Genomic DNA, 13,649 nt, shown 5'->3' with positions numbered 1-13,649 from the left:
TGAACTTAAATTAATCATAGTCATAGATTGTGAAAAAAAGTTGATTAATTATTTCTAGTTTAGTGTGAAAATGCAAATTGAATATTTGTTAGATTTTAAAATTTATACTAATTTTCTTGGAATAGTTAATGTTAAATATTGCCATCTTTAATTTAGAATTTTTATTTGGTTACCAAAATTAGTTTTGGTTCAAAAACACAATAATGAAAATCATATTTTCCTATAATGGTTGATCCACTGCAGTTTATTCACTAATTCAAATGCTATTTAACTAATTCTTGAATGCTAGTTATAGTGTAGAAAATCATCATTGTTTGTTGAATACAATTAAAAAATAATCAAAACCTTTTTGTGAACATATGTTTGCAACTGTCTTATCTACGGACTTAAAACAGTTTTAATTGCTGTAAATTATATCAAAACAGATAAATGAAAAAAAACTATTAGTTTCAGATTTGCTGCTACCTTATTTTACCTAGATTATCAAGTTAAGTATTTAAAATTAATGAATGTGTAACTATTTCATCGTAAAATCTAAAGGACCATATTATTCTCCTCTGCGTCCTCTTCCCGTTACAAAGCACAGGTATAGCAGCTCGTATCTATTTGTAAATCTATTGAGGATCACAAACTTTTGAGAAAGCATAACCCACACCTATCAATCACATACTTGGATTGAAGTTCTTCATGAGAAACTTCCAGGTAAAATGTCAGTTTTTGATACACCCTCTCCAAAAGGCACGAACCTGAATCAAAAGGGGTTTGTTTAGTCATATTTAAAATATTTTAGATTATTCATTATCCATGTTATCCGTTACATTTGTTTTGATTTATAATTGTTTGTTTACTTTTTTCCTGACTTAAACTTCTGATTTATTATATATTCAGAAAAGGCAACATTACATAATATTTGTATAACAAAGAGACAGTATTCTAAAATTATGTCCCTGCAAAGCAAAGCGTGTGCAGGAACCGAGTTGCTGTTGCTGTATTAAAAAAAACATTCTCACCGAGCCAAACAATTTAGCATTATTAAAGTGAATTTTTTTTTACTAACAATGATTACTGTGTTGTTTTGGGAAACAATCAATTTATTTTATCCTTACTCAATAAATCTAAGTACTAAACTTAGATAAAACATCTGTTTTTGACAGTTCAACAATGGTTCAACTAATATCATTAAAAAAAACCTTTAAATTGAATATAAGGTAACTACTATTAGCCCAGTCAATAAAGGGATTGTGTCGGAAGTAATTAGTGAAAGGCTGATTTTTGGCCCATCGACTATTACCATTTAGACAAGTGTTCAGCCAAAAGTCCCCACCCCTACCCCTCTTGCTTCCCCCCCTGTGCCCCCCTAAACATATTAAGTGTAAGGGTTTCATAAATCACGTTTTTCTCGATTATTAAACGACATATTGAATTGCAATTAGTTTTAATGTCTTTGTTATAAAATTTCCTACAATAACGTTCAGTTAACTTTCGTGGTAGCTTTTATCTTTTGTTCATTATTTGTATACAAAAGTAAAAATTTATATATTTTTTAACATATAATTTTATTTTTGTTGCCTTAACTTTTTCCGCTGACGTTTTATGAAAATATGCTTAGAACAAAAGTTGTAGCTGCTTTCATTGGCTTTAAAATGATGTATAATAGTACTTACTTTAATAAAAATCCTGCGAGTTTCAGCCGGTGTAATGGAGTATGCGTACTCAATCAGTGATCTAAGTTGGGCTGGCGCGGCGTTGCAATACTATCATTGTTGTAAAATGGAGAGTGTTTTTTTTCTTTTTTTTTTCTTTTACTTAAGGTATACTAATGTATTATCTCCATTCCCTACCGCAGCAAACCTGCGACTAAGCAAATTTTCATTTACCTGGCTGGATATTTACTCAAACATTCCCTTAAAATCGTCAGAATTATTTCCTGATCAGATTATTTTCATGAATACTGTACTTAGGTTTGCTGCTACAGCCAAGGTATTGAAGAGTGTTCTTTTATCGATATGTTGATAGCTTTTTATGAAATAAATAAATCTAATTAAAATATATCTACAAACAAGCAGACTACAACAGTTTTTTTATCGTCCAAAAGAATAAAATGGAGATTTTAAAACTTAATTTTTATGAATTATCTCCGTAATCGTTAGGCGTTTAACGTTGCTCCAATATACAAAATTATTTTTTTTTTAAGCTCTACAAAATGGTTTGGAAAGAAATTGTAATATTTTGTGGTTTTAGGGGGGAAATGGGAATAACCAACGTTTAACCCATAAAAACCCTTATAAACCCCTATTCCCATAGTCTGATCATGCTGGTTCACAAACTCGTTCGAATGAACGTAAATTGATATATTTGTACCAAATTTCATTGAATCAGATCATTTTTGTTTGAGTTATCACACTAACTGACTCATGTATATATATATATATAAAGTGATTATATATATATATGGATATATGATTTTAAGTTTTAAATTTTAATTATGAATTTTAACGGCGGAGGGTGTTTTCGGCCTCTGAGGGCTTCAAAATGAAAAACTAAATCGGGCCCGGGTCTTGGCCTTACCATGAGACCTACGGTAATAGTTTATTCCCTATGATGAATTTGCTAAAAGAACAACCGAAACAAAACCCATGTACAGTTAATACAATTTATTTCTATCCTTTGTAGTTTAAAAGCATAAAATCATTTTATATGTAAGTAATAATTTTATAGGATGTTATTTTTGAACAAAATATTTGCATTATCATGATTTGAAGTTAAGAATTACTTATACATCGAATTCAAAATTTCCCCTTAAAACTTCTTTCCCCCCATATCTTATATTTTTAACACTGGGATAAGACGACTCATCATACGTCTTATCAAAACCGCAGCTGTAGAAACAATTCTCTTATAATCTTATCACTGTTATGCCTTTTTTTAAAGAGTACCAAGTTTCAGAGAAAATCTTGTCCACCCTATCTCTTAAACAAACTATGGAGGATTTATTTTTATGTTCGTAGTCTAATAAGAAGTCTTTCACCAAGTGATTAAGTAATAATTTTTTGAAGAACTTCGTTTCATAAACCTGGTCTCTGCCTGATATATTTTTCATCAATTGCAAAAGGTTAGGAATATTATGCTGGCAATCATCATTTTCCTCAATGAAATCGCAAACTTTTAAGAATTATTCTTTTAATACATCGTTAACAGGTCTACCACGACCTACACACGTATCGGTGTGAATGTGTTGTTTCAAAAACCTAGCATAACAAGGTAAACAAATCCTTCAAGCCTAGACCTAACCTAATCAGCCCGATCATTTTTCTTATTTTCAATACATTTACTTATAGTTTGTTTAGTAGTTAAATTACAGTATGAACTCAACCGACTGCTTTCCTATTGTTTTTTGGTGTCTTAAAATAAAAAAAAATTGAGAGAATACAATAATGGGTAGAAACGTCTTGCACGAGTACGGTAACGGATCAGCTATGGAGCGCCACATATAAAATAGTACACACGGTCCCTTGACGGTTAATATCTGGTATTACATAACCATAAAGTACACGTTTCAATATATCATTTTAAAGCTGATAGCAGCTACAATTTTGTTTGAAAAATACTTTCATAAAATGACGGTGTTAAAAGTATAATACAATAGTGGAGGAAGGATAATACAATAGTGTATCTTAATTTTAAAACAAATTCTCCACATTACAACAATGATAGTATTCCGCGCCAGCCCCACCTAGACCAAACCCACTGATTGAGTACACATACTGCATTACACTGGCAGAATCTTGCAGAATTTTCATTAAAGTAAGTAGTATTATACTTAAACATAATATTAAAGCTAATGAAAGCAGCTACAACTTTTGTCTACAACATATTTTCATGAAACGTCAGCGAAAAAAGTTAAGGTGACAAAAATAAAATTATATGTTCAAAAAAATATAAAATCTTTACATTTTTATACAAATAACGAGCAAAAGGTAACAGCTACGACGACAGTTAACTGAACGTTATTGTAGAAAATTTTATAACAAAGACAATAAAACTAATTGCAATTCAATATGTCGTTTAACAATCGAAAAAAACGTGATTTACGTAACCGTTACACTTTATATGTTTAGGGGGGCACAGGGGGGGGGGAAGCAAGGGGGGTAGGGGCAGGGAGTTTTGTCTAAACTCTTGTCTAAATGGTAGTAGTCGATGGGCAAAAAATCAGCTTTTTACTAATTTCCCCTCCCTAAAAACACAGGTTGACTTGACTAACTATACTCGCAGATCCGCGCCGCGAGCGCTCTTGCGCCCGACGCCGCCTCCCGTTTTCGGACTGATTCTGTCAACTTGCTGCAATTACAATAAGTAAAACCTATATTATTTTAAAGATTGAGAAAAACGCTAACTTTTCATATAAAACACTTTGCTCTATCTCATCTCATTCCAATACAAATCAACTTAACACACGAAGGTTGAAATTTAAAATTGAAAAAAATTACATTCAAACTTAAATTACAAGAAAACTACTGAATATATCGATTACACTCTTATAACGTTTTTGTAGAGAATATTTCAAGGATTGAAATGGCGAAACAAAATTTATTCTATTGCTGTTCGTTTCTGAGATATTGATAAATTGATAAAAGATTACACAAATAGACTTAAAAGGGTGTAGGGGGGAAAGCAAGAGGGGGAGGGGCGGGGACTTTTTAGAAAATGTTCCTTATACGATCTACTAACATCCATGAAAAAATCAGCCTTTCACTAATTACTTCCGACAAAGCATTATTTTGACCCTTTATTGACTGGGCTATATGGCACTGTACATGCTCATGCTGCAACAGAGTAGATGTGTGTTATTGTGATCTTGTGTTGGGAATATTTTAATTAATCTGATGCACTTTAGCATTGACTATTGGGTACTGAAGTATATTGTTGCATCAATAGTTAAAGGCTTTAGTAATATTATTGAACCATTTGACTTTTTCTACAAACTGTAAATCTGTTAGATTTATATATATACAAGCCACATCAAAACATAAACAAACACTCCCAGTGTATAACCTTGAGATAAGTTTGATAGTCTTCTCACTTCTTATCTCCGACATTCTTTCTTATCTCTTCATTACACCCTGTTCTTGTCACTGTTGGTGGGAAGTAATTGACCTTCTAAAATTGCAAATCAATCCAGAGAGATAAGTCATTAAACCTCTCTGAATTTGTTCTACATCATAAATCAAGAGTAAATATAATTCTGCTTATTTTAAACTAAATAAACCTTATGAGGAATATAGGCTATGTTACTGGCAAAGTATATTAACCCTCTGAGTGCCAACGTCCGGGGAACCGGACGTTTTTAAAACGAGCCAAAAGTGCCAACGTCCGGCTGACCGGACGTTTCGTAATGATCGAACAGTTGTCATAACAACCGAATGGATACTCGGATTCTTTTAACCCATATATTAACATTGAGTCGAAAGTTACTAGATGCGATACATCGATTTTCGTTGGTCGAAATATCGAAAATTCGATTTGGTACTTTCCTGTTAAAGGGAACATTCATTATTATCGATGATTTTTTCTCGATATATCGATATTAACAAATTGAAACATATCAGCTGACAACTACGATAAATATTGTTCAGTATCGACAAACAATATTAAAATTAAACTGTTCTAAAAAATAACCTAACATAACTAACCAAACTTGCTGTGTAACATTCCATGTTTAACTTGCCTTTTCTGTTTTCAAAAGCAATTTTTAAATGGTACAGCAAGTTTGGTTGGTTATGTTAGGTTAGCTTAGAACTGTTTCATTTCTTAATCCATATAATAGAATATTTTAGCCTAAACAAGATCAGTTGTCAATATGTAATGGATCGGTAAACAAAAATATCGATATATCGAAAAAAAAATCATCGATAATAATGAATGTTCCCTTTAACAGGAAAGTACCTTCGATTTTAACGAAATTTTAACCTAAAAATCGCCAGATCGCGCTCGGCATTTTTAGCGCGACCTTCGGGAAAAATCATCAGCATTTTTTTAGCGTTACTTTTATTTCTTGCCTGGCACTCTAAGGGTTAAGTTTAGTAATGGAGCAATAACGATAGGATTTTATACACTTTGACTGATTGTGTATAATGCCTAGCATTTTATAGAATGCTCACAAGGGTGTGCCAGGCAAAGTACTACAAAATAAAGATATTTGTTCCAAAAGACTATTTACTCTATAATATTGAAATAGTTTGTGTTGCGGTAATACTTTATTTGAGATTAAATTACTTAGTACCAAACAAGGAAACACAAGGGAAAAGTCCTACAACATATTTTATACTGTAGCCTACCTTTTGTGCCAAAGGGCTAGAATGACTAGGCACAGTGAGCTGTATTTCATACTTAGCCTGATTCATTTTAGGCATCCTAATATATAATACGTGAAGGCGATTTCTACAAAACACTACTCCTCCGTTAATAATAGACGGATTTTTACAAACGATGTGTCAAAATTAAGTAGTTTTTGTGTAGACGCCCCCTTTCACCAATTCCTGTATTAAAAGTCCTTGGACTTAGCCTCACAGGCCATCAAAATCCCAATGTATTTCTTATAAAGAAAATATGTTGTTTACTTAAACAGACAAATTATTTGTGTTAATTACAGCTGTTCATAGTAAGCACATGATAAACACAAGAGCTTTCGTATTCAGAGTGAGTTGGTTTCCAGTTTCGATAACTGGAGTGGAGTGATTGATTAACATAATATTGAGTTGACTGTTTTAAGTCATCGGAAATTGCGACTGTTATTAGTTTTGAATGCCTGTAATACTTTGCAATTGCTCGAATTCGAGCAACAGGTGCACTAGTTGTATAGAATGCTTGATGACTTGCTGGTAACAGAAGTACTTCATTCAAAAAGTTTTCTCTGCAACAACCATTTTTTTGTCTGTCCTAAACTTATTTATACGATATAGGTGTCATTTTAAAGCTTATGATCTAGCGGAGGAATAAATTGGCAACAAGATAATATAATTTAGGGCATTGTCACCTTACATTAAATTTATTTCTAGAGTTCACTTTCAAACAACCAGTACTGCTGACCAACTTTCTTTCTAACGGTTTTAAATGTGAATTATTCAGCTGATTCTGCAGTTGCATATTTAACCACAGTCAGATTGTAAACAAGATACAAGCAGTTCATGAAAAATTTAAATAGCCCAGGCAGGCTACTTTTAGTGATAATTATATCCTGATTGAAGTAGGATGGTATAAATCTGCAAAAATCAAATTTAATTTATTGTAAATTAGTAGTTTTATTCACCTTGTACTGTCTTAAACAAACACAATTTGATACGTAAAAAAATATTGTATTGTATGTTTTACCTCGAAAACTAGTTTTGAACTCTATTAGAATGTGCAATTTTGCACGGCTCCCCTCGTAAACATATTTATAAGTACAAATCCTATGTAGAGCAGTGACCTTGTGCTTAAGAAATTGAATGTCTCTTGCCCAACTGCATTGTAAGCCAAAATGAGAGTGTTTTTCTTTTTTGACGAAATCAATTACAATATTGTATTATTTAAAGATGGAATAAATGAGTACTCATCGAAAACACTGTCTAGGTCTAGTAAGTTCTACTGGTGTAATTTATGTTGTTTGCTGCCATTTATTTGAACATATGGATTTCAACACCTAGAAAGCTCTGTATGTGAGTTGTAAAATTCTATACTAAATATTTGTGTTTAGTTAAAACAATATCTCGTGATCTTAAACTACTTCTAACTGAAAATTCACTTAAAAAATAAATCGTTGCCTAAAAAATACCAAAATAATTTTATAATTTTTTATGTTTTTGTACCAAACTAAGTACTTAGTAGAAGTACAGAACTAAGTCTACAATTCATTGTCCAAGTCTAAGGGCAATATTTTTTTCACGGGGGAATAATTTTCGCTCTTAAGATACTGTTATAAATATGATTTTATTTCAAATATGTTATTGTTATTATAAATAGTGTCAAAAGTTATGTAAAGAAACATTAAAATGTCAAACAAAAAAAAAACAATCAAGACTGATTAAACAAACTGCAATATTATCAATTGGCTCTTTTACTGAACTTCACCAATACGGAGAATTTTTTTTGTTGTTGCTCAAAATGATCTCTGAAAATCAACAAATAGGCCATGACACTAAATTATGAAAAAGTTTCTCAATGTTTTAATATCAAGTTGGTTTTACATCGCAACTGTTATCAATTAGGCGTAATCATGATAATTGGCCTGTGACAAGCATTGGACCACGAATGCTGCAGTATTGTGTTACATTCTGATAATCATCTGATATAGCATACAATAGGAGTGATACGAGGTTACTGGACATGTATGTGTGTATGAATCACTGATGTGATTGTGATAAATCATACTTGTGGGAACAGATATTGTGTGTGTCACTATACTGCACTCTCCGGTACTTGTGTAAGTGATTCTTGCTCTGAGCTGGTTTTAAAGCTTTTGTTAAGAGTGTTTTCATTCTTTGTAATAAATTGATTCAAAGTTTTTAGTGATGTAATGCAAAAGTGTTTGCTAATGTACATCCAAGAGGTGAGAGTTTAATCTTTGCCACGTGGCAGCAAAAATGAGGATGAAATGGGGACAATTGATTTTCACCACAATGTCCCTCTATTGTTGCTTTAAAACATTTATAAAGTAGGCCTTCTGAATAAAGCGTTTAGTTCAATCTAAGGTATTTCTATTCAAAATTGAGAAGCTTTTTAATGTTTATAAATGTATTTCATAATTTTCAAAATTCTAAATGTCTGTGAAACCAACATTTCTAATAATCGAGTTGAGGATTAAAGACCAATAACAGGAACATTCTTGAAAATATTTCAATATATTGTTTTTTAGTGAATTTTAGTATAGGGAAGTAGCTATTTTATTCTCTATTCATTGTTTCATAAACTTAGTTTAAACAGTTAATTGTGTCATCGTTTATTTGGTTAACTCTACTTCATCATATAATAATGATAAGCAGCTAATTTTTTTTTGTATCTCTGTAAATTTAAATGTTGTTTTCTATCATTCTAATTGTATTTTGTCTATTATTTCTGAATAATTTTTGTTATAACATTTGAATCCCATATAATTTGTTTTTCTCAAATATTCCCATTGAGTGATAATTTTTTGACCCTAATTTTTTAATTTTTTCTTGTATTATAGTGTTAAATCAAACTGTCTCTTGTGAATGTTTTCTTTTGATTTTTAAACCGTATTGTAACATTTGTATCATGCTCATTAATTCTGAAACACTATTAAAAATCAAGTTTTGACTCTCCAAATTATAAAATCGTAGAAATCAGCTTGGAGATAACCAAATACAACACATTTCAGTTAATCAATAAAAACTCAAAAACAGTCCAAATGGGAGCAGAAGTCTTTAGATTTATAAATAAGGTTGGTTAAACCAACTAGTTTTAACACGTTTAGCAGACAATCAGATTTGTGAGTAGGCAGAGACAATTAATCCAAGCGAAGGATTATATGGAGTGGATTGGTTAAGGGTGTGTTAACCTTGCTGTTTGCAAAACACATTCAAACACATCATCATTGGCTTCTGCGATCGCTGCAAAATTGTGAACATCTGCAGTTACAGGAACATTATAATCATCTTCTACAATCCCGACGGCTACAGTAATTTTTCATTGTGCAGTCCTCGAAGATGATTTTGTAGCACAAGAATTTAAGCTTGGCTCAGCTCGATTTTCTGACTTGGTACAATCACACAAGCCTTTAGCAGCCAATATCTTGCTTTAGTTAAGAACTGGAATCACATCCCATCTGACTAGAGTCTGTCAACGACAAGTGGCAGCAGTGTCCCTACTCTGTCCCCATTGTGTTTGAGGTCAGCTAAGTGGTGTGATTCTACCTGTACAAGGCCTAAGACCGTTGACCCATATGTAAGTCGCAAAAATCATGTAAATATGACTGAATTTCATTTTCAAGTAAAAGTGGCGATACTGGCAAGATTTTGTTGTATTATAGCTATTGATTTATTGTTTTGTTGCAGGAGGGTCCTCACAACACACTGAATGAGGACGAGTTCTATGATGCTGTTGAGACGGGACTGGACAAGCTGGAAGAGGAGGCTATGTTGAGAGAGAGGTTGAAACAGCCAAACATTCCTCGGCAATCACTGACAGCTCGACCCAACCAGCACAGACTGTGGCCACAGGTAAAACTGACTATAGAATTCTTTGCATAAGTTACACGAAGGTGCATGTATGTGTCCATATCACTGCCAGTGCTCCATATTCTAGATATTTTCCTCGGTTTGTTTTCCAAATTTATTTACTTTCAGACCTTGTTATTACAAATTTGTAAAGACTAAACAATAAAATTATATTGACGTCAGGTTTAGTTTAATACTTTTTTAATAAAATGGCGACCATATTAAATCTATATATATAAAATCCAATGTATGTTTGTCCTTTATGGACTCCAAAACCGCTCTACAGATTGTAATGAAACTTTCAGGAATTATTAAGCATTATTCAAGGATGGTTTGTGTGAAGTTTGGTGCAGATCTGTCGATAGGGCTCCGCCCCAGTGGCTCTGGAGTTTCCCATGTTAACCTTATGAGTACTCATATTTAAATGGAATTAAAGAATCTTAACAGCTGGTGCAACTAAACAATTTGATTCTGTGATGTTCAATAGCATTAAAAAGTTAATAGGTTTACCAACAGGGTGCAGCACTATATTTATTTTTAATTTATGAGAACAGTTAATTTGCAACCAAAAGGTGAGTGAGCGTAGCGAACGAACTTCGACCTGGAGGCGAGTTAGCGTAGCGAACGAGCTAACCTGAAGGCAAGTGAGCGCAGCGAACGAGCTCCAACCTAAAGGTGAGTGAGCGTAGCGAACGAACTTCAACCAGGACGTGATTGAGCCATGCGAACGAGCTCATCTTGAAAATGAACGAGCATGTGACATAAAACCACAATAGGACAGGACGAGGTCTGTCGGGCCAGCTAGTCACCTATAAATTTCCCACGGACATCATATACATTACTTCCATAAGCTAACAACTATGAACTGCATTACAGCTAAATTTATCGTGACCATCATAATGTATAATGCTGATTGTTCACCATTGCATTGCAACTGAAAACTACTTCTGGTCTACGGTCAACAACTGAACTAGGAAGAGGAGGTGATCCCCGCTCAGCAGGGTTTCTTACTTTGAGCTGTGGTTGCAGGTAATACAGGTGACTGGGGAACAGATCCACTACGCCAAGTTGGGGGTGGGGGAGGTGGAGAAGGGAGGATGGCAGCTGTTTGCTGAGGAAGGAGAGATGAAGATGTACAGGAGAGAGGAGGAAGTCAACGGACTGGTGGTGGACCCACTCAAGGCATGTCATGTGGTCAAAGGAGTGACTGGTCGAGAGATGTGCCACTACTTCTTTAGTCCTCAGTACAGGCACGAGTGGGAATGTAAGTTAACATCTACTCTTATAATGATCCAGTTTTAAAAATCTTTGTAGGGTATAACTAAGTCTACAGTTCTACTGGACCGATTTTATCAATTAATGGGTCGTTGAAAAGCTTACACCCCGTGGACTTGCAAATAATTAGAAAAGTTTGTTTTTGTTAGGATTTATGAAAAAATAAAACATGTTTTCACAATGAATAGATTGAAAACAGGGGGTTTAATTTTTTTTTATTTGGAGTAAACTTTTGGCTGCCTTTATTGAGTATTTTCAAGAAATGCATAAAAGTAATTTGTAGTAAATTTTATTCTCTATGAGAATATCACCTTTCACTTGGTCGATTTCCTCCCCATTTAAAGATATTTGCATAAAAGCTAAGCAACCCCCGAATTTATAGCGATGAGAAAGTACTGAGTTAGAGATATTTTTATTTAACTTTGTACAACTAAATGTACAGTTATACTGGACCGATTTTTTAAATTAGTCGGTCAATGGAAAGCTTCATCCTTGTAGATTTGAAAATACTTATGAAAGTTGGATATTTTTAAGATTTATGGTCGTAGGGTTTGCTGGTATGCATCATCTAATCATATAGAACTTGTATTTTTCTAGAGACTGTTGAAAACCACAACAGGCTTTGTTGCTAATGATAAATGATTTCATATTTTGAGTTGTTTTTGTCTCTGGATCACAGAACAAACTATAAAAGGTATAAAATTACCTGAGTACTGCCAGAATGATCCTGTTGGTCCTTACGGATTACGCGTTTCGAGGAGCTTAGGTCCTCATCATCAGATCTTGTACAAGAAACAAATCTATCACTTCGAAAAGGTCGTCAAAAGTTTAAATATACAACACGGACACATAATAAATAAACACATTTTACAATTAATTACGGGTAGGCCTACCGACAGTACTGCCCAGTGACTGCCTATCGACAGGGTAGGCAGTCATGACTTTAACCTACAACTGTGCGGTCGGACATTGCAAGTTTTTGTCGGTAGGCCTACCCGTAATTGTAAAATGTGTTTATTTATTATGTGTCCGTGTTGTATATTTAAACTTTTGACGACCTTTTCGAAGTGATAGATGTGTTTCTTGTACAAGATCTGATGATGAGGACTTAAGCTCCTCGAAACGCGTAATCCGTAAGGACCAACAGGATCATTCTGGCAGTACTCAGGTAATTTTATACCTTTTATAGATAAATGATTGGAATGATTTTAGCGTTTTTGGAATTTAACTCTCTAACCTTTAATGAAACAACAAAGCTTCATAACATCTGTTTAAGCTTTACATGATGGATGTAATGAAAATTCGGTATTTTCATGTGAAGGGTAACATTTTAAATCTTTTTAATACCCCGTTTTTATTACCCAATCTTGCTAGTTCGCAAACTTAATCAAATTAATCTATTACACATTCTTGTCAAATTTTAGCAAAATCAGACCAAGATTACTTGAGTTATCGTGTTCATAAACACATACCGGTAGTCTAAAATATAAATATTAATTACAAAAAAATTATAAATATAAGTATAAATTACAAATTCAAATGAATATTGTATTTGACCTCTGGGGATAATAAAAATTAGAGTAAATTGGTTTTAAGTCTAGTTCTTACCATGCCACCTGCAGTAATAGTTCCTACCCTATTGAGGCAATAGGAAATTTGCTAAACATTTGAAGGGATTGCATTTTTGGCCTCTGGAAACATCAAAATGATCAAATATGATCAAATGGTCCTGTGTCTTACCATGCCGAGGACTGTTAGATTAATCAAAACAGTCTTTAAACTACTGGTATCACTACATTGAACTACATTGGTATTGTGCTTAGTTATTTAATCTTGTGTAGGTAAGTAAGTAAAATGTATGTGTTTGTTTATTATTTATTACTTACTCTGATATTTTGTTTGCAGCAACAGTTGAACAAATGACCGTGGTAGAGACAATCAGAGAAGACACATTGGTGTTCCATCAGGTAAACTACACTGATTAATCGTGGATTGAAATTAAACTATCTATAACCCCCCCCCCCCCCCCTTACTAAAATATTTGAATACGGTACTGTCAAAGTACGAGGGTTGACCATGGAGTAATGTTTCCAGAGCATCCGAGTTAGCAAGCTTAAAAATGATACCAGCACTGAATTTTTTGTTTACCCCTAATGAGACAAA

At 33.3% G+C, this 13,649-nt stretch overlaps 1 protein-coding gene across 2 annotated transcripts in view; it reads left to right on the top strand.

Annotated features, from left to right (window-relative positions):
* The window catches only part of LOC129005164 (ceramide transfer protein-like), a 34,363-nt gene that overhangs the window by 17,841 nt on the left and 2,873 nt on the right, over positions 1–13,649 (top strand). For both annotated transcript variants that reach the window (XM_054433981.1, XM_054433980.1), the window contains exons 7-9: positions 10,050–10,214; positions 11,241–11,475; positions 13,392–13,453. In XM_054433981.1, coding sequence (XP_054289956.1) covers positions 10,050–10,214; positions 11,241–11,475; positions 13,392–13,453 — 462 coding nt within the window. The remainder of the gene's footprint in view (positions 1–10,049; positions 10,215–11,240; positions 11,476–13,391; positions 13,454–13,649) is intronic.

The sequence above is a fragment of the Macrosteles quadrilineatus genome, unplaced genomic scaffold, assembly GCF_028750875.1.
Source record: "Macrosteles quadrilineatus isolate MER2022 unplaced genomic scaffold, UCM_ALF_1.0 Scaffold_17__1_contigs__length_3442018, whole genome shotgun sequence".
NCBI lineage: Eukaryota > Metazoa > Arthropoda > Insecta > Hemiptera > Cicadellidae > Macrosteles > Macrosteles quadrilineatus.
Note: the sequence above shows the minus strand (reverse complement) of the source record. Positions and strands in the feature narration are given on the sequence as shown.